The following is a 27,075-nucleotide window of genomic DNA, read 5'->3' as shown; positions in this document are numbered from 1 at the left end:
AACTATAAATGATTGAAACAAATTCTTTTTTTTTTTTTAGACTTCAAAGATTCAAAAAGAGAACCAAAAAGGTACAAGATTCATATATTATGCTAGAAGTATATAAATTACTGTTTTATTGTTCTTTTATGGGGAAAAAAGGGTTTTAATTTGTATTATTTAGTTTGAAGTAGATAAATGGATATTTTTTTTTCCAAATACAATTCCAGTACGTTTTGAGAGTTTTAAAATTCTCTTTTCCTGAAAAAAGTGGTTATGCTTAAATATTTTTGCACATGAATTAATTTTTTTTGCATGTGAATATGCAAAGGATCTTTGACTCCTTGAGTATAGGAACACCCCTTACACCTGCAGATTACTATCTGCCCATGAATTAGTATGTAAGTCCTAAGACCTAGAGGTTAAGTAATCAATCCCATATCATATGGGGGCCATCTCCAGTTGTCGTATGTTGCCATTGGACCCAGATGGTTCTGGGGAGAGAATGAGGCTAGTGACTTTGCATAGCCCTCCTCACTTAACTCTAATTCACTTTCAAGTCATGGCATCACCTTCTTGATACCATGGTCCTCTTTGAGAACAGAGGACAAATAATAACAACCATGTCCGCTAGTTATTGTGGAGGTGAAATTTGAACTTTTGTCAAGTATAGCATACCATGCTGCCTTTATGTTTGGTAACGCAAATAAGAGCTCTGGACTGCTTCACTTATTTGTATCACCCAGTGATATTCTGGGTGAGCCAACTTCTGCCTCATTTTCCTTATCTGTAAAATGGAGATAAGTGTTTTGAAAATTTTGAAGCACTATGTAAATATTAGCTATTATTGACAAATTTCAGGAAAATTCAGATTTTAATAAATTCCCTTAAAAGCCATATAAATTTCTGACATCTTAGTCATCTTTTGATCATTCTGTTTCAATAAATATTTGTTTAAATGAGTTGAATCAATTGAAATTTATTTTAACCATCCATTTGGTACTATAGCTCTTTATATCATAGAATTATTCTTGATGTTGAATTTTTAGCACTTACATTAGTTGAGAAGTTGCCCAGTAAACTGTCTTGTCTTTATAGTACCTCTAAATGCCCTAGAAAAGTGGTTCCCAATCTTTTCAAGTATGAGTACACCTTTGTTATTGGAAAAAATTTCGGACTCTCACATGATAGTAGGTCTATAATTAGTTTTCAGTGATAAATTCATTTAAAAGTTAATGAACTCATAGCCCAGCTAGATCCCAATCACTGCAGGTAATGAATCCTTTGAAGTGGTCACATCATTCAAATTTATACTCTTTGAAGTTATAGCATTAGCTTTTAGAATAATTACATGTAAACTATGGTAATTTGTTTCAGACCAATGGAAATATGTAATAAAATTTTTAAAGTACACTTTTTATCTGTTTATCATCATATATAACAGGATATTAAAATATTTCTGATTTGTTTGTTACAATGTAACAGTGATTATAGAAAGCAAAATTTTTAAAAATTAAAATTACTGAAAATCATACCTAAAGATAAGCTACATTAATGGATAATAAGATAAAAATGTTGTTATTTAAAATTTGAGCAGCCTAGAGTGAACTGTCTTTAAATCTTTATATATATGTTAAGTTCAGAGAGCTTTATCTACATCTCAACAAATTTGCATGCTCATATTCTCATACCATGAATGAAATTGGATTACCTGGAGAATTCTCTAAAATCAGTAATGTTTTGAACATTATGTTATTGTCTTCGTAATGTTTTTCAACAGCTGGACTAAAGTAACTTGAAGATCAGTCTTCAAAAAAAGCTTTAATGAGCCTTCTAGTCTCATTTGATGGCCTGTGAACTAGAAGTAATTGATAGTCCATATGATACCTCAGTCATTGTTTTTAATTCAAAATTGCCTTATTATCTTCCAATAAAATTTTTGGGAGTTTTTAGTCACTTTAAATCCAGGTTGAGGTTTTTTTTTTCCCTTAAAAATGTAAATTCTAGAAGGCATCTCAGAAGAAGCCTGTTTTATTAACATTAAAAATTTTTTTCATCAGTATATTCTTTTTTTAAAATTATTTTCTTTGAAACATCAGGCTCTAGCTGTTGTGTCCTCATTTGTTCTGGTTACCTCTTTGGTAATTTTAACATTATATAACTGAACTTGATTTTTAAAAAAATTCTTTTTTTTTTCCCAGTGAGTAAAAATGTACCTTTTCTCCCTCTAATCTCAAACCCTGCCCTCCCCAATTAAGTCAGGAGGTGATTGCTAGATTATTTCTACTTTGTCCTCTAGTTTAAGAGATTCACGGAGTCACAAAGAGATAGACATGATTGAACAACAAGATGATTTTTTTTTTAATATCATGTCTGGGCTTTTTTTTCTTTTTGTCATAGCGTTCAGGTAGTCCAGTTCTTAAGTTTTTTTTCTGCTTGATTTGTTTTCCATGTTATTTTTGCTATGAGATAATCTTACATTTTCTTCAATTTTTCAGTCTTTTGATTTTATTTTAATTTCTTGCTGTCTCGTGGAATCATTGGTTTCTATTTACATTGAATTTTCACGGAGGTTGTTCCTTAGGCAAGGTTTTGTACCTCTTCTTCCAAGCTGTGAATTCCTTTTCCAGTTCTTTCTTCCATAGCTTATTTCTTTTCTATTTTTTTCCCCTAGCGCTTTCATTTCATTTTTAAAAAAAATTTTAAGTGATTTAAAAATTTGTCATTTCTTCAAAGAACTCTAGTTGAACTTGTGGCCCAGCTGAGTTTTTCTTTGAGGCCTTACTTGTAGATGTTTTGGACTTATTCTCTTATGGGTTTGTTTCTTGAGTGTTCCTGTCACCATAATAGCTCTTTATGATGGGATCCTTTTTTTTATTTCTTTGTTCTTCCAGCCTACTTCCTGTCTTCACATTTGATGTTAGGGCAAGGCTCTGCATTGTCTGTCTGGATTGATCCTATTGCTGCTTTCGTGAAGTATTGACCAGGATCTTAGGCTGGGGATCTGTGAGCTTTCTGTGCTTCCAGAGTGATCTGATCCAGACAAAGTGTGATTGTTGCTCCGTGGTCTGAGGTCTGCAAGTTCTTGACCAGTGTTTGGGTCTGGGCACCAAGGAGACTCCTCCTAGACTCAGACCCTATTAGCCAGCTGGAAAGCTTTGCTCGTTGAAAGTGAGACAACTATAGGCTTCCCCCTTTAGTTTAGGATTCCTTCCCTGGTTATTCCTTTGCAGGCTTCAGACTGGGCTGTAGGCTGGAATTGAGACTTATTTGTACTCTTGGGGTCAGAGTCACACAATGCTGCTTCTTCAGAACTTGGTATTTGCTCTGTACAATGCCTCAAGTTACTTCATACCTACTACTATACCTGTACTTCTCAATGCAGATCTCCTTAGTTCCACGTTAGATCTGTGATCCACAACTGGTTAATAGACAACAAAGCTGCCAGTTAGCCCCTGTTCCTTTCATGTGAAATATGGGTCTAGGACCTTGTCTTGCCTCTGGTTCACAACCTCTCCCATTATGCACTCCTGACCAGACCCTGTAGCCCTTTCTATTTCCCTCCGCCAATCTACACTGGACAGTTAACTTGTTAGTTTTTCTCAGATTCTTGATTAGAATTCACTCTGATACATTTTCCAGGTCTCTGTGGAGGAGTTTTGAGAGGAATTCGCTGTACAATTCTACCATCTTGGCTCTAGCCTTCCATTGAACTTGATTTTTATTTTTATTTTTTGTTTTTGTTGTAAGCTACTTTATTTGGGTTGAAAAAATATGTCAGGGCAGGATGGAGAAGACGTGACTGGACATCACCAATTCTTGTTAAAAACATGCTCAGTAAGAGCCAAGAGGGTGATGTGGCTGCTAAACAGTTTGTTTATGCAATTATAGTCAGTGTTAATAGAAATATAGTGTCTAGACTCTATAAAAGGACTCTATTTTTATAGATATATAATTTTATAATCTTTTTAGATTGAACAATCTTAGATCATATTAATAAAAATACTGTATTTAGACAAAATCCATCTCTGATGCCTCAGTGTGATGTGGAGCTGAAACTAGGTTCTCAAACCGTGCAGTCAGAGCCTAAGCTAGGATTGATTCTGTTATGCCAGAATGGCCCTGAAATTGGTGCTAAAAGACCTAGACTGCTGTCCGAGGATCAGCCTTTTGTTGTTGTTATTAAGTTATTTCAGTCGTGTCCAACTCTTCATGGACCCATTTGGAGTTTTCTTGGCAAAAATAATGAAGTGGTTGGCTGTTTCCTTCTACAGCTCATTTTACAGATGAGGAAAGTAAGGCAAACAGGGTTAAGTGACTCGCCCAGAGGATCAATCTAGCCAGGTGTGAAAAGATACATCATCAATAAGTTGACCACCAGGTAATGACCTTATTGGTCCTGACCACCCATGAGAAATTTATATTTGTTTTGTTTTTTGTTTTGTTTTGGTTTGGTTTGGTTGGACAATGGGGGTTAAGTGACTTGCCCAGGGTCACACAGATAGTTAAGTGTTATGTGTCTGAGGCCGAATTTGAACTCAGCTCCTCCGGAATCCAGGGCCAGTGCTCTATCCACTGTGCCACCTAGCTGCCCCTTCCAATTTTTTCGCACAACATGGCTGTTATTATGTACAATGTTCTCTTGGTTCTGCTCATTTCACTCAGCATCAGACCATACAAGTCTTTCCAGGTTTTTCTGAAGTCAGCCTGTTCATCATTTCTTATAGCACAGTAGTATTCCATTACATTCATATACCACAACTTGCTCAGCTATTCCCCAATTGATGGGCATCCTCTCAATTTCCAGTTCTTTGCCATCAGAAAAAGAGGCTGCTGTGAATATTTTTGTACTTGTGGATCCTTTTCCCATTTGTATGATCTCTTTGGGATATAGCCCTAGAAGTGCTATTGCTGAGTCAAAGGGTATGCACATTTTTATAGCCCTTTGGGCATATGAACTTGATTCTTTAAGCAATTGAACCAGTGCTTGTGGTAAAAGTTTTTCCACTATCCACTTCCCCCATTTTCTCTAACTGCCTTTTAGAAGCTTAGAGCTTTTGTCTGAATTGCTGCCATAAGAGGAATGCACTTTTGATTGCAGTTTTCAATTCATAAAACTTAAATATGCTTCATTTCTGTATATTCTGTATAATTGTTTGTAAACCACAAAAAGCTGATGAAGCTTTCCATTTTTCTTTGATTTAACCATTGTATGTCTTATAATATTCTGTACTGTAGATCAGGCATTCTGTTACTTTTCCTATTTTAGAGGTAATTTGACCATGCTGTTGAGTTACATCAAATCTTTGTTCTAATGTAATAATTAGCCTTTTTAAAAAATTACAGGCAGTGTTTCAATCTGAAGTATTTTCTTAAGGGTTTTTTTGAAAAATCCCACAACTTTTGGTAATATGGCATTCAGCAGGACATCACATCTAAACGCAACAATAGATAAGTATGGACTGACATGGATACCCTCGACTAGCTTACACTAGTCACATTAATTGAATTTTCACTCATATTAAATATGATCTGGAATACTGTTAATCACACTAAATTGAATTTTGCATTATTTAACTCACATTTGTGACCTGGCTGTGATTTTTTTAATCATATATTTTCTCAATCACAAGAGCATCTTACATGCATACATTTGAAAAATAATTCACATATACATGAGACATTCAGGCTATGTAAAGTATATTTACTTATTATACTGAATTATTTTTGAGGGATAGCCCTTCCCTTGAATGCTTCCATTGGTTCTTCATGATAAGTATTGATGAAGTAATTCCTCCCTGTTCTTACTTTATTTTTGTCTTTATCACCAAGACTTACACTGACCCAACTAAGTTCCCTTGCAGTAGGCAGTCTTAGGAAGGAGGGCAGGGTGGAAAATAATGTTGTGGTAGTGTTGACAGCCATAGAGATTCTAAGACATTTTGAGGTACTATTAAAGTATAAATTGGCCTTAAATTTTAACTTTTCAAAGACCAGACTGCATATATAGGTGCTTTGAAATCTAATATGATCCTGTTTCCCAAGGAATCTTAGGTTTGGAAAGGATATTTAAAAAGTAGTCCAGTCCCTACGTTTTGTAAGATAAAGATATTAAAAAACCTTTAGAGAAGTTTTGTCACCTTCTGGAGAACTTTGTCTTATCTTCCTTTCAATAATAAATTTCATTGATAAATTGATTAGGGAGATTACTTACTCCCTTTTGGTACACAAAAAATTTGAGTTTCAAAGTTTCCATTAGTGTACTTAAAGAGTAAATAACTCTGGAGGCAGCTAGGTGGCGCAGTGGATGGAGCACTGGCCCTGGATTCAGGAGGACCTGAGTTTAAATTTGAGTCAGAGACAACACTTACTAGCTGTGTGACCCTGGGCAAGTCACTTAACCCTAATTGCCTCACCAAAAAAAAAAAAAAAAGAAGCTGGAGCCTTCCCTCAAATTTTTCCATATCAGAACTTTCATGTGTTAATTATTCTAATTGCTTACTTTGGGACCTTCTAAAGTTTTTAAATCTAAAATTTCAGGGTCCAAATTAGGCAATAGAATTAAAAGCAGCTAGGTGATACAGTGTAATGAATGCCGTGCCTGGAGTCAGGAAGACCTGAGTTCAGCTGCATCTCAGATATTTACTACCTGTGGCCTTAGGCAAGCCTTTCAGTATCATCTGTGGTAAAATGGGAATAATGATACCACCTGCCTCTCAGGGTGGTTGTGATCAAATAAGATATTTTTAAGAGCTTAGCATGGTGCTTGACATATAAGTAGATACCTAGTAAGTGCTTGTTTCTTATTTCCTTCTTTTCAATACTACAGAAAGGGAAAACACACCTGGTTTTGTTGGTAGAACGCTCCCACTACCAATATGAACAGGCACCTTCTCTTCAACTTACAGCCTTAGAAGTTGCCCAAACCTTTGAGAAGTTGACTTGCCAAAGTTGTACACCATAAAGTCATGTGTCATAGGTGGTTCTTGAACCTGGAGGCCATACTTGGTTTCTAAGCCAACTCTTTCTTCACTATGTCACTCTACCTTTCATATGTAACATTCGTTTTTCCCCTTTTCTGATCAGGTTTCTCATTATTGAAGGAAATTCTATTAATTTAGCAGGATTTTTCCTTTTCAAGAAACATTTTAAATTCCATTTTGTTTTTGCATCATCATTTTAAAAACATTCCTACCCAGTGTGCCAACCTTGTAACAAAGATTTAAAAAGAAAGAAGGAGGGAAACCAGCAAAACCAACACATCAGTTGTGTAGAACAGTATAAATGATGCAAGCCATATCCGCTGGAGTTCACCACTTCTGAAAAAGTAATGTTTTTTATAAACCATTTTAATTATCCCTCTTAGATGTTTGAAAAATTCTTGTTGTTTATTTAAATGAGTGAATTGTAAATCATTGTACCTTGACTGCTTTTTTGCTGTGTGGAGAAACTTTTCCTATGCATATGTGAAGTGCAAATTTCTGTTTTGATCTTGGATTCATAAATTTTGTTAATTTATATGTTGTATTTTTTTTAAGGTTTTCTCATGCAGATTTTGATGGAATTGACAGAATATCATCTATCCAGGGAAAGTTGCAATATGGAGACTCAAACAAGTTCAGCATTATTACCTACTAGTGAATCTCTTGGTAACCATTGCCCCTCTTTAATTTTTACTATGTATGAGGGTTTTTTTTCTTTTAACATGTAGAAATGAACCGATATCCTCTTCTATTTTGTATCTTGTTAAACTTTTCACTGGAGTAACCAAGTTCTTTGAGTTGTGAGAGATCTTCATTTCTGTGGAATCCTAGTGCTAGAAGGAGCCTAGGCAAGCAGTGTAGTACAGCGGAAAGAGCACTGAATTTGGAATTGGAGGATCTGGATTTGAATTCTGGCTGTTCCACTTATTTCATCTGTGACATGGGGCAAATCACTTAATCCTCCTAGGCCTCAATTTTCTCATCTTCAAACTGTGGCTTTTGGATTGGATGGTCTGTAAAGTCCCTTCAGGTTCTAAAACAATGATCTGGTTGTGTTCAGTCTAAATGATTATATTTGTACATTCATATTCTAACAGTTCCTAGGATTAGTAATTCTTCCTTGGACTACTATTTTGTGTCCTTTCTGATAGGAAGTTCTTCCCGTTGTATAATCTCAATCTCTTTCACAGCTATTAATTCAATTTCTAATTTTGTCCCTGGTAAAGAAGAAAAATACCCTCCTAAGGTAGTCTTTCATTTACTTGAATAATGAGTCCTACTTTTCAGCTCTCCACTCATTATACAGTTATGGACTTTTCCCAATTCCTCCACATCCTTATCACGTGGGGATTAAAAATATTTGTAGTATACTCTAACAAGGGGCTTGCTACATATAGATTAATATTAATTTGGTGCGTAAAATTTAAGTGTAGAATTGTAAAACTAAAATGGGCCTTAGAAATCATTCATTTTAACCTCCTTGTTTAAACAGTTGAAATCGGACCCCTGAGAAATTAACTGTTATTGCCAAAGTTCATAAATCTAGCTAATCTGGGATTTAGAACTCCTAAAAATCGTAATTGTTCATGTTAATTTTTTAATGGCAGTGTTGCTTTACAGTCCGCCTTTTAGCTTGTACATTTTCTCACAGTTTTGTGTTGATAGATTCATTCTGCATTTTGTAGTTTTACACAACAAAGTTAGAAGGGACTTTAGGGTTAGCTAAATCAGCTCTCCATGGAACGTGGATTTCTTCTGCAAGGTCTTTGACAGGTGGCTAGCTGGTGACAAGGAGCTCAGTGCATCCTGAGGCAGCCAATCTTGTTTTGGAGAAGCTTTAATTAGTAGATTTTTCTTTGTGTTGAACCATAAGCTATACCTCTTAAATGCTACCTGTTCATTGGTCCGAGTTTTACGCTCTGGGGCTAAGTATAACTCTAATATTTGTCTACTTGAGAGGTTTTCATGTTTTTGAAGACAGTAGCCCATGTAGTCAGTCAGTCAACTAACTAGTACTTGTTAAGTACCTACTAGGTACTAGGTTCTGCTGAGTATTAGAGATTCAAAGAAAAGCTAAAAGCAGTCCTTGCTCTCAAAGAGCTCAGGGTCTAATTGAGGAGGCAACATATAAACAATTTTGTACAAACAAGATACATTGCAAGTCATCTCAGAGGGAAGGCACTAAGGTTAAGGAGGACTGGGAAAGGCTTATTGCCTAAAAATGGAACTTCAGCTGAGATTTGAAGGAAGCCAGGAGGCAGAGGTGAGAAGAGAAAATATTCCAGGAAGGAGCCAGTGAAAATGCATGGAATTGGGAGGTGGAATATTACATGTGAAGAATACTCAGGAGGCCAGCATTGCTGGATGGCAGAGTATATGGAGGAAATAAGGTGTAAGAAGACCAGAAGAGTAGTAAGGGACCATGTTATGAAGAGTTTTAAAAGCTAGTTTTCCTGTTGATCCTGTAAGTAAAAGGGAACCACTGGAGTTTATTGAATTAGGGTAATGAAATGGTTATATCTGCGTTTTAGGAAGTTCAGTTTGATGGCTAAGTGGAAGATGGGTTGGAATGGGAAGAGACTTAAGTCAGAGAAACTAACCAGCAGGCTATTGCAGTAGCCCAGGCTTGTGGTGATGAGCACCTGCACTAGGATGTCAGCAGTGTCAGAGAAAAGAAGGGGGCACATACAAGAGAAAATGGACAGAACTAGGCAACAGACTGGAAATAAAGGGTGGGAAGTTGAAGAAGACACTGAAGTTTGCAAGCCTGGGTAATTGGGAAGGTTGTGCCCTTGACAACAATAGGGAAGTCCAGAAGAGGAAAAAGGGTTTAGGGGGAGAAAGATAACAAGTTCAGTCTTGGATGTGTTGAATTTAAGATTACCATGGAGCATCCGATATAGGATGTTCAGTAAGCAGATGGAGAAGTGTAAGTAGAGGTCAGGAAACTGGTTAGGGCTGAATAATTAGATCTGAGAATTAACTATATAGAAAGGATCATTGAATCCGTGAGAGCTGATGACATCACCAGGAGAAATAAAATTAAGGGAGAAGAGGAGAGGGCTCAGAACAGAGCCTTGAGGGGCAACCACAGTTTATGGGTACAATCTGGATAAAGAGCCACAAAGAAGAATGAGGAGTGGTCAGACAGAAAACCAGGAAATCAGTCTTATTTATACATAATTGTGTGCGTGTTGTGAGTTCCTTGAAGGCAGGGACATTTTTTGGCTTTCTTTGTGTCTCCAGTTTAATGCTGTACATGGCACATAATAGTTACTTAATAAATACTTGTTAAATATAGGATTTATAGTTATAGAGAATAAATAGTAAGTTACTTTGGTGAAGTATCCAAAAACTGGAGAAGTCAGGAAAAATATCTTGAAGTAGGTGGCATTTAATTTAACTTTGAAGAAAGCTAAGGTTACAGGAGATAGAAATGAAAGAGAACGTTCCGTGTAAGAAGACCCAAAAAAAAAAAACTGAACACCAGAGAAAGACACATAGTAAGTAGGCTAATTTGGCAGAATTGTAGTATGCATGAGTCAGAGTAATGCATAGTCTACTTAAAAAGATAAGCTAGAGCCAGATTTTGAAGGGTTTTAAATACCGAACAGAGGAGTGTGTCTTTTATTCTTTATTCTGAGGCAACTGGTGGCACAGTGGATAGAACATTGGGCTCGGAATGAGGAAAATCCAAGTTTAAATCTGTCTGCACACACTTAGTAGCTGTGTGTCTCTGGGAATCACTTAATTTCTGTTTGCCAGTTTCTTCAACCATAAAATGGAGATAGTAACAGCACTTGCCTTGAAGGTTGTTGTGAGTATTAAATGAGATTTTTTTTTTTTTTTGCTTTTAGGCAGTTGGGGTGAAGTGACTTGCCCAGGGTCATACAGCTAGTAAGTGTCAAGTGTTTGGTCTGAGGCCGGATTTGAACTCAGGTCCTCCTGACTTCAGGGCCGGTACTCAATCCACTGTGCCACCTACCTGCCCCTAAATGAGAAGATTTTTGTAAAAAGATCTTAGCACAGTGCCTGGCACATAGTAGGCACAATTTTAAATGCTTATTCCCTTTCCTTCTCCCTTTCTCTTTATTCTTTTCTTTTTCCCCTCTCCCCTTTTTCCTCCCCCTTCCCCTTCTTTCCTTCTCCCCTCTCCTCCCCCCTACTAAAGGCAACTGGGAGCCACTGAAGCTTCTTGAGTGAACTGTAAAATATGGTCAGACTCCACTTGACTGATGTTAATTCCATATTGAATCTTTTATAAATGTTCTTTTGTTGCAACAGCAATGGAAATCACAAACATGTATTTTGAGATCCTACAGATGTCTCCATTTCTTGAATGAGAGAAATTAAACTCATACTATAACAGGAAATTCATCTTATAGAAGGGCATTAGACATTAACTACTGAGGAATTCCTTTTCCCTCCCACTTTAATTAAATATAACTGAAAATAATTTAGAAATAAAAATAACAACAAAATAAAAAAAAAAAAATAACAGACACACATCTTGTCTGATATTTGGCTAGACCTTTCTATTTAACAACTTTTTTCTTTTAAACCAGTGATTTCATATTTGTAGGTACCACCTATAGCAGAAAACAGTCTTTACCAAAAGCAGACTAGCAACTGTTGTGAAATTTGTAGTTTTGCAGATTTAATACAGAGGTTCACAAAGCTAGTAGAAGTCAAAGATGATATGTGGACCCTGGTTTTCTTGACTTTTGAGGCTAGTTGTCTACTTTTTTTTTAGTAGTAACTTTTAACTTATTAATTAACTTATTAATCTTATATATTTGATAATGGAATGAACAACATACAAGACCATACTTTCTTTGAATCTAAAGGTGTTTGCTGTCTAAAAAACAAATTAAACATTGATTAAAATAGTTTTTATTGTATTATATAACATTATAATTCACAAAGCTGTCATTTAATAAGTACCTTTCTATACAAGAGCAGAAGAGAAACAATAAGGCAGTCTGGCTTTGAGTAACTTATGTTTTAAGATAGGTAAGGCATATACAAATATTGAAATGGAAAATAAATATAAATGTGTACTATGGAAGATTCATATGGAAATGCTTGCTTCATGTTGGGGAGGGATTGGTGGAAGTAGTAAAAGTTCATTGAGAAGGCATTTGATAAAGACTTTGGGTTGGGGTCGAGTTCGTTAAATAGAGATGGAGTGAGGGGAAAGGAGCATTTTAGTCAAAAATAAAGGCACAAATGAAGTGGATTCAGGAAAGCATGGGACAAATTTGGAGGTGAGGGTGTAGACTAGTTTGGCTAGATTTTAGAGTATTTAAGGGAGATGACAGCTTCACGGTCATATAATTGACAAAGTTGTAAAGAATAGATGATTCCTGCTATTGTGGTTGATTATGAAAATAGCATTTGCCTTGGTAGAGCAAACCTATCCTCAAAGTTCTCCAACAAAGTGTTTCCAGTGCATATGTTAATATCGTAAAAGATTCCGTAATGGATACATAGAAATTGTGCAAGGATCCTAAGCAAATGTTGCACTTTTTCCTAGACGTAGTGGTATCTGTATATTGATATTAAATGAAACATATAACATGGAAAGGTATAATCAATAAAGGTATGTTCTATTGCCAGGGAGGATGTGAATACAAATGGAAGAAAGATTCCTTATGGAAGGCAAAGTATGCTAGATGCTTTTGTTTGAAAATGAGTGTTGTTTGCATCATGCCCTTGAATAATACTGATGTTTCTCTGAGATCTATATTCACACAATAGAGATTGACCTCACAATTTGCATAGGAATCATTAAATAGAATCTTTGTTTACTTTCTAGACTATGACGTGCAGTCAGGGGTAGTCCATTGAGTTACCTTGGAACAGGTAGTACAGGTAGATAATGTGTTGTGCCCAGAATAGGAGGAAGATAGGCTAGATTGCATTGGTAAATTTTATTGTGCTTTCAACAGTTCCCAAATACTCCAAGAAACAAAAAGCCATTTCTGAAACTTTATGATTCTGTGATTCATTTGAAATCCAGAATTTGTTATTTTAATATGTGCCAAATGTAATATGGTTTTGTTTTGGGAGGGATGGCTGCTGAGAAGGGGATTCCTGTAGACTCTCTTAGGCTATTCTTGATTGAACTGAACTTTATGCTACTACAGAATTATACAGTATATGTCTTGACATATTTTTCCATAGCTGAAAAACTTCAACTCATTGATGAGCAATTTGCAGATATTTATCCCCAGCGCCTTAAACTGGAGTCACTAGAAACAAAACTCAATGAGTATAAGAAAGAAATAGAACAACAGCTTCAATCAGAAATGTCTCAAAAGGTCAGTTTTGTAAATCTTGGTACTGAATGAAAAGAAGAAATACATTGGCATATCTTGAAATGGCCCAATCCAAATATAAAAATTTAAGCTAACATTTAGAGTGTTTAGCAGAGAATAGTGTCTTCTTTTGCTCGTATAATTTTTTTTTCTCTTCGGTTACCTTCCCTCCCCCTTTTCCCCCCTGCCCCGGGCGTAACTGCTTATTGAAAGATTTTTGGTAATATTGTGAATAAAGCATCTGGAAATGAATGTTTCTAAAAAAATATAAAACGGACAGTTTAAATTTTGTGCTTCAGTTGAGGCATTTTAAAGACATCGAAATAGAAAGAATGAGAATGGAAGAAAAAAGAAGGCTCCGAAAAGAAATGACTGAATTGCGGCAAGAATTTGAAAAAACACACCAAGCAAAATCTGAAGCTCTGATTTCTCGAGAAAAGAATGCAATTGAAAGACTTCAAAAGCACCAGGAGGTAATAACTCTAATTTTAAGCAGGTAGATAATGGATAGAAACATTTAAATATTTAAGATGAACTCTGATTCATTAAAGACCTTTAGGATTTTAGAGTCCTTAACTAAAATTCTACTTGGATTTCAATTAAAATGTTTTTACTAGTCTTCTATATTACTGAGATAAGTGGTTCAACAAGAAATACATATTCAAAAAAGATTTAAAAATTACCATAAAGTTCAGTGATACTGAACATGGTTATGTAAACATGAGCTGTAATTTCCCTGTTTGTGCCATTGACAGTATGTTCACTTTTCATCCAAAATGGGTTTTGGAAGTATAACAAAAATTCATTCTCATCCAGGTTTTGCCCAGATGGCTTTCTGCCTTTTTCCTCATTTGTAACTACATTAATAGAAGTAGCCTAGAAGTGTATTGATGAGTTTTGGCATTGAAAATGCAATAACGTTCATGTTTCTTTTTACAGAATTGAGTTGTTTAATGAACTTGCACTGCCTCTTCTATATTATTAATAACCTTCTTGGAATTAGACTAGTTTTCACATATTAAAATAAGTTCTCACACACACGCAGAATGCAACGATTTGAAGTTACTGTCTTTTAGACCAAAACCTTTTCCTAACGGGTATTTTATGATCAGTAGGTTAATAAACCAGTTGGTTGGTCAAAAATGACATCTGTTTTCCTGCTTAATTTCACACTGGCTTTCAAGAATGTCATTTTTTGGATAATATAGGATGCCCCAGAAAGTCTTATTGAAGTTTTAAGCTTTAATGGCTCCTTCTTGTACTTTTGCAGTGGTCTTTGAACAGTCTTTCTACCTTTGTGCTAAAAAGGGATTTTTAGTGGATTACATCTCATATTGGGAATGAACTATGCCAATTTGATGCCTGATTGGAATGATCCATGAGTTGAAATTCTTTTTAATGACTATGGAAGCATTTGAAACCAAAAATGAACTTAATTCATTTTTTAAAACAAATGAATTAGAACAACCCTGAAATATAAACATAATTTTAAGCCAGCTCAATTTGTCTTGATTCCAGATGTTACTCTTATTTTTTCTTTGTTTTCTTGTTTATAGTAATTTTAATTTTGCCCATTCTTAGGCTATTCTAAATTTGATCTCCATTATGTTTTTAACCTTTTAATGTTAAACAGGAGTGCTAATTTTATTTACAATGTAAATCTAATTGTTAAATGAGTAAAATGCATCTTCTTTTGGATGGAATAATTGATAAAACAATATTTACCAAGTTTCTGAAAAATGTTAACTAAAGAACTAGATAAATAATCATATAAACGGTGACACATACGGAGTAGTTATGAGAAGTGTCTATTGGAATCTGTACAAATAATTTTTTGTTAGCATGATGTAATGCAAAGAGTATTGAACTTAGACGTCAGTCTTACTTAGTTCAATACTTTTAGCTCTACCATTTACCAGTATTATGGATATGTTCCTTAACCTCATTTGTAAAATAGGCATTATGATATTGTATTCCTACCTCATAGAATTATTGTGACAGAAACTAATTGGAATGTACTTTATAAAGGTGAGCTATTAAACCAGACAATCACTCTTGGAGTAGGATTGTGATAAGCAATACACTTTGATAGTATTTTACTATCTATTTTTTGGGAATTTAGCAATATTTTGGATCTGTTTTTGGTTTGGAAGGCTTTTTTGTCAGTTTAACTAATTTCATTTAAATGAACACTTTATTATATAGATTGAAGCAAAAGAAATTTATGTCCAGAGGCAAGGTTTGCTGAAAGACATTGAAATGGTAAGAAGTAGAGAAGCTGAACTGAAGCAAAGAATTGAAGCTTTTGAATTGTAAGTAACTGCAATTTGGATATTCAGAATAAAATATATATGAGATTTTAAAAAGCATTTCAAGTTGTTTTCTATTATCACTGAATATACATCTTTTGGATTATCTTCTTGCCCTATTGTCAGGAGGAATCTTAACTTATAAAAAAAAAGTTTTCATATAATTTTTAAGGAGGCTGGGATAGCTAGCAGGAATAAAGCATAGACCTTGAATTTGGAAAAGTAGAATGAAATACCTATAATTTATACATTTCTATTTATAAAGTAAATTGCTATGTAAAACATATAATAGTAATCAGTGTTTAATGTAGGCTTTCTTAATTGATTAGTCTCTAAATGTATAATTTGAAATCATCTCTTTCAAATTTCTCCATATTTAGTTTCATACTAATAATTCAAAAATAATCCAGAAATCTCATTTTAGCCATGTTCTAATCTCTATTTCCTCCACAAGGAAAGGTAGGGAAAAAAAGTAAGGACGTTAATTGTATATAATTGTATGCATCGTACACTCCTAGTAATTGGTATTTAATTCTATATATTTTTAACTTTTGTGATTTTTAAAAAATTTCCATTTGGATAAGAAAAAACTTACAGTTGCTTCACAGATTAGCCAGCAGAGGATGTAGTAGAGTCCTTCCTTTTTTTTTTAAAATATCAGAGAGAATCTACGTATAGTTTGTGTTCCATTGCAAGGGAAAATTTAATTAATTTTCTTCTTCAGTATTTGCCATCGTCTAAAATGAACAGAAAATAAGAAACTTTCCTTATTTTCTTAATATATTTTTGATATCATCAGAACCCAGAAGCTACAAGAAGAAAAATATAAAAATCTGGAAGAATCCCTGAGAAGAAGGGAGCTGAATGTAAAGAACATGGAGGATGCATATGAACAAAGGCTCAAGAATGAACTCCTAAAGTAACTACTTTTAGTTATAACAGTGACAGCAAATTTTCTATAAGCAAAATTTGGGGTCTACTGAAGTAGATAGTGTTTGTGTACATGAGTAGACTTCAATTTTTTGTTTTTATTTTTCTAGTGCGTACTAGTTAAAATAGCTTTCATTATATGGATGTCAAAGTAAAGGTAATAGTTTTAGAGTTTTCAGTGTGGCAAATGAGATTTTTCATTTATTCATAGAAATTTCTTTTGATTCTAAAAAAATTTAACTTCAGTGACCTGTGAGAGAAAAAAAATTGATCTAAGCAATGGAAAGTATGTACAGCAGCAATAGGCTTTGTGGTCAGTTATTAGCACATTCATTGAAGAATTGTGTCTTTATTGGGTAATCACATTTTTCCCCTTAGCTTTAGCAAGCTTATCAAATTACCATTATCTCCTCTAACAGGGCAAAGCTAAATTACCATAGCAGTGCAACAAGTTTTCCATACCTCTTACACACCCATTATTTTTCTGACGACTATTCCACATCCTAATTTTTCCATGAAATGTTTTTTTCCTGATTCTCAGATTTTCTGTAGTTTTTTAGATTTCAAAGATAATCTAGTTTAGAAAAAAACCTATGTAATTGTAACAATACAGAGCTTACCAATTTTTTTTGTAAGTGATTTAATTAATATAAAGGGAGAAGTCTCCCTTCCAGCAGTGAAGGTTTGCAGCTCTTTTGGAACTTAAAATTGCCTGGGACATTGTAAGTGACTAGGAGAGAAAAAAGGAAAAAAAATTTTATTAAAAGCCTACTATGTGCCAGGTGCTGTGCTAAGTGCTTTATAAATTCCTTTCATTTGATTCTCACTACAACCCTGGGAGGTAGGTGCTATTATCATCCTCATTTTATAATTGAGGAAACTGAAGCAGATAGAATATAAGTGACTTGCTGCATACAGCTTAGTAAATGTTTGAGGCTTGATTTTTTTTACTCCAGGCCCAGGACTCTATTTACTGTTCCACCTAGCTGCCCCTATCTGATTTAGTTGTCATTTAGCCAGTATATTTCACAGCAGGGCTGAAGCCCAGGTCTTCCTAATTCTGAAGCTGTCTATCTGCTGTACCATGCAGCTTGCCAATTTTAGTTTGTTGGTGCTTGAATTACAGTAATGAATAATCACAAGAGCATTTGTGTTTGTTGTATCTGTATGTAAATGTACAAAAATATTACATTAATAATACACCGTTAACCAAGTGATAAGATGTACAATTTTTATGATATTTTGGCATTTTCCAAGGGATATTTCAGGGCCAGGGTTCAGAAGCCATTTGCTCTAAATTTGGAAACACATAGAATCGATAAAGCCTTTGACAGACAATAGAGGACATTCACAATGGGAAAATGCCCCAAATAGGCTTGTTCAGGGGTGGGGGACCTGCTCGAGGCCAGATGTGGCCTTCTAGGTCCTTGGGTGTGACCTTTTGACTTTGAACAAATCCTTTTATTAAGGGGATTTGGATTCAGTCAAAGGGCTACACTTGAGGAAATAGAGGGCCATATGTGGCCTGAAGGCCACAGGTTCCCCACCCCTGGTGTTTCTTCTCCCCTTTTCTCTGTCTCTTTGAACAGAATCAATGAGTCATCTGGAAGTGATAGTAGAGAATGATTTTTTGTTCAATACAGCTACATATAATATTATTTTTTTGTAATGAAATTGTGGTGAACTTAATTTTAGCTATTTTGCATCCTAGATATCAGCTTGAATTAAAGGAAGAATATATTACCAGGTCTAATAAAGTAATTGAAGAAGAGCAAAAGAACAAAGGTGACTTCTTTAAAAGTCCTTGTTTTTCAACTCTGAAATAAATAATTGTTTAACCATTCTCTCCCTTCCTCCTCCCAAGAAGTAAAATCTGTTTTCTACTTTGGAAAATATATGTGTGTGCTTATAGGCTTCATTATAATTTTTACTGGTAACTTATGGCATGCCAAGAATAATTCTTATACGTGAGTTAGTTGCTTGTACCAAGCCTCCATGTTTATTGGACATTTAAATCTGTGATTGCTGGTCAAAATATTTTATTAAAACACTTCATAAAATGATACGCGCTTGATATGCAGTTGCCTAATTTTCAGGTCAATAGCAAGAAGCATTTTCAGATTTCAAAAAATTCTTTATTATGAGATGTTGCTTGTTTTCACTTTTCTTTTAGAGAAAGCTATGCGTTTGCAAGAAGAGGCCAATGCTCTTAATTCAAGAAGGGAAGAACTCAGGGAAGCTATAAATCGTGCCAAAGATCTTGAGGTATTTTGTTGAGCTGACAGGTTTTTGAGGTTGATATTGAAAGATAGAAAGGTTTAGTGATAGTCTGATACTATGATTAATTAAAAATTTTTCCAGTGTCACTGACAGTACATTACATTTTAAAATCTTTGTATCTGTGACCAAGGACAGGCACAGATTAGAATCTAATCTCCTTAATAAAAGATTTGTTCTGTAAAGTTTGGATTCAGTCAAAGGGCCTCACTTGAGGACTTAACAGTGCCACATGGAACCTTGAAGCCTCAGGTTTCCCACCCCTGGATTATATCAAATGGGTTAAATCTTTTAAAAAATTAGAAAAGAACATGTCCTCATTTGTCTGAACAGTATAAGATTTTTAAAAAGGAATTTCTAGTTTCATTCTCTGAAATGGTGGTACTGTCTTGAAGTTAGGTGGCATAAGGGGCAGCTGGGTGGTGCATTGGATAGAGTGCTGGTCCTAGAGTCAGGAAAATTTATCTTCCCAAGTTCAAATCTGGCCTCAGACACTTCCTAGCTGCGTGACCCTGGGCAAGTCACTTAACCCTGTTTGCCTCAGTTTCCTCACTTGTAAAATGAGCTGGAGAAGGAGATGGCAAACCAGCCCAAAATCTTTGCTACGAAAACACCAAATAGGGTCACAAAGAGTTGGACACAACTGAACAACAAATGAGCTTGCATTTTAATACAGGAGACCAATACTTGTTATATAAAGGAATACACGCACATGCACAGTAAAATTTTATAAACAACGCAACTATAAGGTAGTTGGGAAGGAGAACACTAGCAGTTGGGGAGATTAGAAAGACTTCATGCAGAAGGTGGTGTTTGAGTTGTGTCTTAAAGGAACAGAGAAATTCTCTGAGACCAAGGTAAGGAGGGAGGGCATTCCAGTTATGTGGGATGCCAGTAAAAATGCATGCAAATGGGAGAGGGCATGTCATGAGTGAGGAAGAAAGGAACAAAGAAAGAAAGAATAGCTAGTTTGGGGCCAAGTTGTAAGAGACTTTAAAAGCTAAACAGAAGTGTTTATATTTTATTCTAGACACCATTGGTAGTGTATAGGATAAACCGAAATAGTTAAGAAATGTGAGGCTGTTACAGTAGTCTAGAGAGGAAATGATGAAGACCTCAACTAGGGCAATGGAAGTTAGAGTCTAGAGAATGCATTAGATTTGAGAAGTGGTGTAGCAACAGAAATGGCATGATTTGGCCATTGAATGGATATTTGGAGTGAGGAAGGTTTGAGATCTAAAGGTAATGCATGAACCTTAGAAGCCTGGTTGGTGCCTTCAATAGAAATATTGTGAGGACAATTTCTGAGTTATTATTTGGGATTTATTGATCTGTTTTTTGTATTCTGAAATTACTTTTTGGCCTATAGCTGCTTCTGGGTGAAACTTAGTTGATATTCTGCACCAGAGGTACTAGTCTTTGTCTCGCTGGATAGAAGGCTATAAGCCAGAAATAAAAAGGACCTAAAGTCCTATGGTAAGAAAGGTAGTAGACAAGAGAATTTTGACAAGTTACTGAAAGGACACCTTTTTTTGAAGCTCATTCAAATGGGACTGTGATAGGATTAGTTGTCTGTAAGAAATCTCTCCAGAATAGATTTCTGATGCATAGATGTAACCATGTCACTCCCCTGCTAAAGAAGTTTTAATTGCACCTTTGTTAACCTAGAATAAAATACAAACTTTTCTTGTTGGCATTTAAAGCCCTTTATGAACTGGTTCCAACCCATCTTTCCAGATTTTTTTCCTATTACGCCCTATTACACCACTTAGGCCTACTTGCTATCCCTTGTATGGAACGTTTCTCTATCACAGTACCTTTTCATAGGTTATCTCCTATAAATATAATGCTTTCCCTACTCACCACTATCTCTTGGAATCTCTGTCTTTTATTTAGGGCTCAGCTTAAGTGACATCTTAAAGCCTTTCCTGATGTTCCTAAATTTTAGCACTCTCTGCTTGTCCCTTGGAAATTACTTTGTATTATTGTTGTACATATTGCTTTCCCACAGAATACAAACTTCTTGAGGACAAGGGACCTTTTAAAAACTTTCTTTCCAATACACAAGTTTTTGTTTTCCTTTCTCTTCCGTTGGGGGAAAAAAGAAGAGAAATTTAAAAATGTTACAAATACACATACTCAAAGAAAGCAAATCAACACATTGGTTATGTCCAGAACCACATCTCATTCTGCATCTTGACTATTACTGCTTCTCTGTCAAGATGTAGGTAACATGCTTCATGATCTGTGCTCTGGAATCTTAATTGATATATTGATCAGAGTTCTTAAGTCTTTCAAAGTGTTAGTCTTTACAATCTTGTATAAATTGATCTGGTCACTTCACTTTCTATCAGTTCATAGAAGTCTTCCCAGGTTTTTTTTGAAACTCTCAGGTACTATTTTCATTTCATTTTTGTTTTCCTAGCTTCCAGTTCCATGCTTGGCACATAGTAGGCTTTCAATAAAAGTTTAAAAATTCCTTTTATACTGTGATTTGAAATCACTGTCTGTATTCTTGTAGATCATTTTAATAAACAATAAACTTGGAAATCACGATAAATGAAAAGTACCCTGAGATCACTGTGATGATGCAATCACAAAGTCAAATGGAGGGCTTTGATTGTTACTATGGAATGTAGAAAAAGGACCACTGGAGAGTAAGAGTTTTTCCAGGACAGGTAGTTATCCTGATTTTAACCTCCTTTATGTCTGGAGTATCAAGCTATCACAAATTGATGAAAATATGGACATCAGATTTCCTCTACTTTGGTTCTTTATTAAATAATATTATATATAACTAAGTTTCCTTATTGGGAAGGGAATCCATTTATCTAAGACAAGTATCCTATCTGGCTGTTATAGTTCTGCTTGTAAAGTAATATATTAGCTTTATGCTGTGATTCAGAGTATTTTTTTTCTGGGCTTGATCACCCCTGGGTAAGCTGTCTATAAATATTTTATGGAATCCCATGGTTACATAGCAAAGCTTTAGGCCTGCCTTACTCATCTTGCTCTCTTTTTTGGTCAATTTTATTAAACATTACACCTACTATCCAAATATGTCTTCATTTTTTCTTGCAGCTTGAATTGGATTCTCTGAAAGGACAGATTTTATTAGTAACAAAACAAAACCAGTTGCTGACTGAAAAACTTAAAGATACTACTGATTATCTGCTTTTAAAAGAAGAGAGACTGGAGCTTCAGGCACAAAATAAATTACTTAAACAACAAATGGAAGAGATTAGAAATGAAAATATGCAACTTCAAAGACGTATGAAATATCTTTGTTTTACTTCCACGTATTCACAGAATTCATATTAAATTAGAACTGTATGACTATTTTGTATCATGGGTGGTTTATAAATATATAATTGAGGTGAAATTATGGGAAGATAGGAACAGCAGTTGCATAGGATGGACAGAAATAGATTGCTGTCTGCATCATTATTGGAAACATTGAAATCTATGAAATCATAGATGTTTTTGAGAATTTGAGCTATAGAGTTAAGCTTTACTGTACTTGTTAAATTATTGTAAATTTTAATGAAAATTCTTATGTTAAATTATTTAATGATATGTGGTTTTGATGCTTCCATTTGTTTTTGCAGAATGAATAGTGTTGATGAAGTTAATTGCATCATTCAGGCAATTGTTTGACATAAAGATTTTTAAATCATAAAGAATTAACTTTTTAATGGATTTTGATTATCCTAGAGAAAGTAATATTCTTGCTTTCTACATTAATACAAACTATATGCTGTTTCCTTTGGAACTGAGACTGTCTTCATTTCAGTAAAAATGAAGCAGTCACATGGGAATTCCTATGTAGAACTCATTAGACAGAATTAGTCTAAATGTTGTATTTATACATTCCTGGAGCCTAGCATATTGCGTTGCAGATGAGATAATATTTGTAAAGATCTTAGCACATACTAGGTGCTTAATAAATGGTTGTTCCATTCTCCCCTCTTCTTCCCTCCCCAAGCACTTAATAAAGGTTAGTTAAATGAATGGCAATGAATTAATAAGTGTCTATTAAAGTAAATGACTTCATCATCTTATGCCTCACTTAAGGATGCGTAGGAAATAAGAATTACAATATTGAAGCCATGAAACTTGATGACTTATATGCTTTTTAGTTATTTAAGAATTTTGAAGGAATTTTGGTTTCCCAAAATAATTTGTTTCAAAGAATTCCAAACTCAGTTATGTTAGTCTAAAGGTGAAATATTTCCTATATTGTGTCATGCCCCTTTCTCCCTCTAATCTGATGGCTTATTAAAGGCCTACCTAAAGTTAAATAATAGCTAATGTTGCTAAACTATAGACAACTTTAGAAAGATTAACATTGTTCTGGGAAGGGTACAGGATGTAGAGGGAAAGTTGGGGGAAAAAGAACTGAAACATATGGGGCTAGATTTAGTACAGCTAGACTGATTTCTACTGCAGAGTCATTCAAATTCTTTTCGGTATAGCATAGATAAGAATTGAGGTTGAACTGAGGATCTAAGGGAATTTTTTGAAAGCAAAATTAGAAAGCAGTTTTTTGAAATGCACGTAAAATATATTTTCAAGAGAATTTGGTAGATGCTTATTACTTTTTAAGGTTTTGAAATCAGGAGGACAGTTTTATTTCATTTAATAGGGTCAATACTGTCATAAGCAATCCTATGACATATGACAAATTTATTGGATTACTTCTTTGTGCATAGTATATTATGCTAGTTGTATAGTATAGTTTTTTTAAGTGAAATAAATTTTGACTATAGTAACTAGAATTCTTTATTACTATAGAATCTACTCAGCCATCAGCTGAGCTCCTAGCTTTACAGAAAGAATCAAAGAAGGCAGAAAATACAAGAAAACTTGAACAGAAGGAATTTGAGGCTGAGAAACAAGCCCTGGAAAAACGGCTCCAAAATGAGGTGACTCTTGCTCTCATTTCTTTTGTTATTTAAAGTGTAATGGCATTTTTTTACATGTGTCGTAGGCATGTAAATATGGCTTAAATCAGTCTGTTGTAAATAATATCCTTGTGTATTTTTGAAAGAAAAAAATTATGTAAAAGTTTCCATTCTTAGTTATTTTTTAAACATTTACGTTTATTTTAAAGGTTTTTTTTTCTTTTTAAATTTTGAATTCAGTTTCTCTCCCTTCCTCCCACACCTCTCCCACCCACTGAGAAGGCAAGCAATATGATATCAGTAATATATGTCACATCATGGAAGATATTTCCATATTAGCCATATTTCAAAGAAAGTAAGAAAAATAAGGTGAGAAAATTATGCTTCAATTTGAACTTTGAGTTTGTCCATCAATTCTCTCTCTGAAGGTGGATAGCATTTTTTTCATCATGAGTACTTTGCAATTGTCTCGGATCATTGCCTTGATCAGAACAACCAAGTTTTTTATAGTTGATCATCTTTACAACATTGTTGTTACTGTTCACAATAATCTCCCAGTTGTTCTCACTTCACTTTGTATCAGTTGATATGTTTTTCTGAAACCACTCCCTCATCGTTTCTTATAACGCAATAGTATTTCATCACAATCATATGTCATAACTAGTTCAGCCATTCCCCAATTGATGAGCATCCTCTCCATTTCCAATTCTTTGCCACCGCAAAAGGAGCTGCTATAAATTATTTTTGTACATAAATCTTCTTTTCCTTTTTCTTTGATTTCTTTGGGTTACAAACCTAGTAATGGTATTGATGGATCAAAGGGTGTGCATGCTTTTATACCCATTTAGGCCTAGTTGCAAATTGTTCTCCAGAATAGTTGGACCAGTTCACTACTCCACCAGCAGTTCATTAGTACCTATTTTTCCCCTCTCTCTTCTACTATTTGTCATTTCTGATAGATGTGAAGTGGTACCTTAGAATTGTCTTAATTTACTTTTCACTAATCAATAGTGATTTAGAACTTTTTTTTATGTGACTATAGATGGCTTTGATTGTTTCTTCTGAAAACTGCCTGTTTCTATTCTTTGACCATTTATCAATCAGAGAATGGCTTTTATTTTTATAAATTTGACCCAGTTTCTATACCCAGTATGTATTTAAAAAATGAGACCTTTAGCGGAGAAACAAGCTGTAAAAATACAGTGCCTTTTAGCATAATGTAGTTTCCCTGATTCTCTTTTGTAATTAGGTCTGTTTTTGCTCTTGCTCTGTCTGAGATCATGATTGCTTTCCCTGCCTTTTTTTTTTTTAAAGTACAGCTGAAACATGTTAGTTTCTGATCCAGCCCTTTATTTTAACTCTGTATTGTGTCTTTCTGTTTTAAGAGCGTTTCTTGTTATCTGATTGTGTTTCCACAGTATTTGAATTGTTTCTGGCTGCTTGAAATATTTTCTCCTTGACCTGGGAACTATGGAATTTGGCTATGATATTCCTAGGAGTTTTCCTTTGGGGATTTCTTTCAGGAGGTGATCTGTGGATTCTTTCAATTTCTGTTTTACCCTCTGGTTTTAGAATATCAAGGCAGTTTTCCTTGATAATTTCTTGAAAGATGATGTCTAGGCTCTTTTTTTGATCATGGCTTTCAGATAGTCCAAAAATTTTTAAATTATCTCTGCTGGGTCTATTTTCCATGTCAGTTGTTTTTCCAATGAGATATTTCACATCGTCTTCTATTTTTTCATTTTTTTTTTGTTTTACAATGTCTTGATTTCTCATAAAGTCACTAGCTTCCAATTGCTCCATTCTAATTTTTAAGGAAGTATTTTCTTCAGTGAGCTTTTGGACTTCCTTTTCTATTTGGCCAGTTTTTCTTTTTAGGGCATTCTTCTCCTCATTGGCTTTTTAGACCTCTTTTGCCATTTGGGTTAGGCTACTTTTTAAGGTGTTATTTTCTTCAGTATCTTTTTGGGTCTCCTTTAGCAAGCTGTTGACTAGTTTTTCATGGTTTTCTTGCATCACTCTCATTTCTCTTCCTAGTTTTTCGTCTACTTCTCTTCTGAAAATCCTTTTGGAGCTCTTCCATGGCCTGGGACTGATTCATATTTTTGTTGGAGGCTTTGGATGTAGGAACTTTGACTTTGTTGTCTTCTTCTGGCTGTATATTTTGATCTTCTTTTTCACCAAAGTAAGATAATATAGTCTGACTCTTTTTGCACTGCTTGCTCATGATCCCAGTCTATTACTTGAGTTTTAAACTCTTTGTTAAGGTATGAATCTGCTTCCAATGTACTGTCCCAAGCTTCGGGGGGTTTGTATGGCTATTTTCAGAGATACTTGTAGGGACCTGTAAGTTTTCAGTTCTTCCAAGGTGATATGATCAAGGGTAAAGTGTTTCCTTCTTTCCTGGCCTGTGCTCTGCACTATGAGTGACCACAAGCACTCTTTTCTGCCTTGGAACTGTGAGGAGGAGTCTCTCTCCACAGCCACAAGCTCCACCACACCACCACTCCTCCTCGACCTAGAATCATCACCCGGAACTGTGACCCAGATCCAAGCAGAAGCAAAGCAAGAGAATCCTGCCTCAGCACCAGCAAAGAGATCCCTGCAGTCCCCCTCTGATCAGCCACTGGATTCTCCTTCAGTCTGTGGGCTGGAAGTTCCTGAAGCAGCCACTACCCTGGGGCCATGTGGGCCTGGGACCTAGCTTCTTTCTCACCACAGTCACAGACGTTTCCTGGGGACTTTCTAAGTTGTCTTTGGCGTTCATGGGTTGAGAAGTCTGGAAACTGCCACAGCTGCCCATGATTCAGTTTCCTGAGGCCTGGTTTTTGCCTCTGTAACAGCTCTGAACTGCATTTTTTTCCCAGCCCAGTGAGATAGAACTTTCTAATCAACCATCCACGTTGTCTGGGCTGGAAATTTGTTTCACTGTTTTTTTGTGGGTTCTGCTTCAATAGAATTTGTTTAGAGCCATTTTTTACAGATATTTGGAGGTGTTGGAGGAAAGTCACTGCTTTTACTCTGCCATCTTGGCTCCGCGCCCCCCCCCCCCAAGTATGTCTGTTGTAAACAACAAATTGTTGGAGTCTGATTTTGGATCCATTTTGCTATCTGCTTCCATTTTATGGGTGAGCTCATCCCATTCACAATTATGATTGCTAACTGTATTTCCATCCATCCCATGTTTTTTTTTTCTGTCCCTCCCCCCCTTTTTCATATTCATAAAAGATATTATTTAGGTCATACCTATAAGATATGCAATTTAAGTTTGAATTTTGCAGTAAGAGGCTCATGATCTGAATCATAGCTCCAGGTCTTGTTTTAACTGAGTGTATGGAGCTTTTTCACCTTTTGCTGCAAAGTATATAATCGG

The 27,075-nt window shown here is 35.1% G+C and overlaps 1 protein-coding gene across 8 annotated transcripts in view; it reads left to right on the top strand.

Moving 5' to 3' along the window:
* OFD1 (OFD1 centriole and centriolar satellite protein) overlaps positions 1 to 27,075 on the top strand; it is a 99,899-nt gene that overhangs the window by 49,008 nt on the left and 23,816 nt on the right. For all 8 annotated transcript variants that reach the window (XR_013482726.1, XM_021007367.2, XM_021007369.1 and 5 more), the window contains 10 exons: positions 41 to 71; positions 7,518 to 7,628; positions 13,149 to 13,285; positions 13,582 to 13,755; positions 15,488 to 15,594; positions 16,391 to 16,510; positions 18,233 to 18,306; positions 18,695 to 18,786; positions 21,880 to 22,069; positions 23,593 to 23,723. Coding sequence is in view for 7 of the 8 variants with exons in the window: in XM_021007367.2 (XP_020863026.1) it covers positions 41 to 71; positions 7,518 to 7,628; positions 13,149 to 13,285; positions 13,582 to 13,755; positions 15,488 to 15,594; positions 16,391 to 16,510; positions 18,233 to 18,306; positions 18,695 to 18,786; positions 21,880 to 22,069; positions 23,593 to 23,723 (1,167 nt within the window). In the remaining variant the exon portion in view is untranslated. The remainder of the gene's footprint in view (positions 1 to 40; positions 72 to 7,517; positions 7,629 to 13,148; positions 13,286 to 13,581; positions 13,756 to 15,487; positions 15,595 to 16,390; positions 16,511 to 18,232; positions 18,307 to 18,694; positions 18,787 to 21,879; positions 22,070 to 23,592; positions 23,724 to 27,075) is intronic.

The sequence above is a fragment of the Phascolarctos cinereus genome, unplaced genomic scaffold, assembly GCF_003287225.1.
Source record: "Phascolarctos cinereus isolate Bilbo 61053 unplaced genomic scaffold, phaCin_HiC Scaffold_726;HRSCAF=1367, whole genome shotgun sequence".
NCBI lineage: Eukaryota > Metazoa > Chordata > Mammalia > Diprotodontia > Phascolarctidae > Phascolarctos > Phascolarctos cinereus.
Note: the sequence above shows the minus strand (reverse complement) of the source record. Positions and strands in the feature narration are given on the sequence as shown.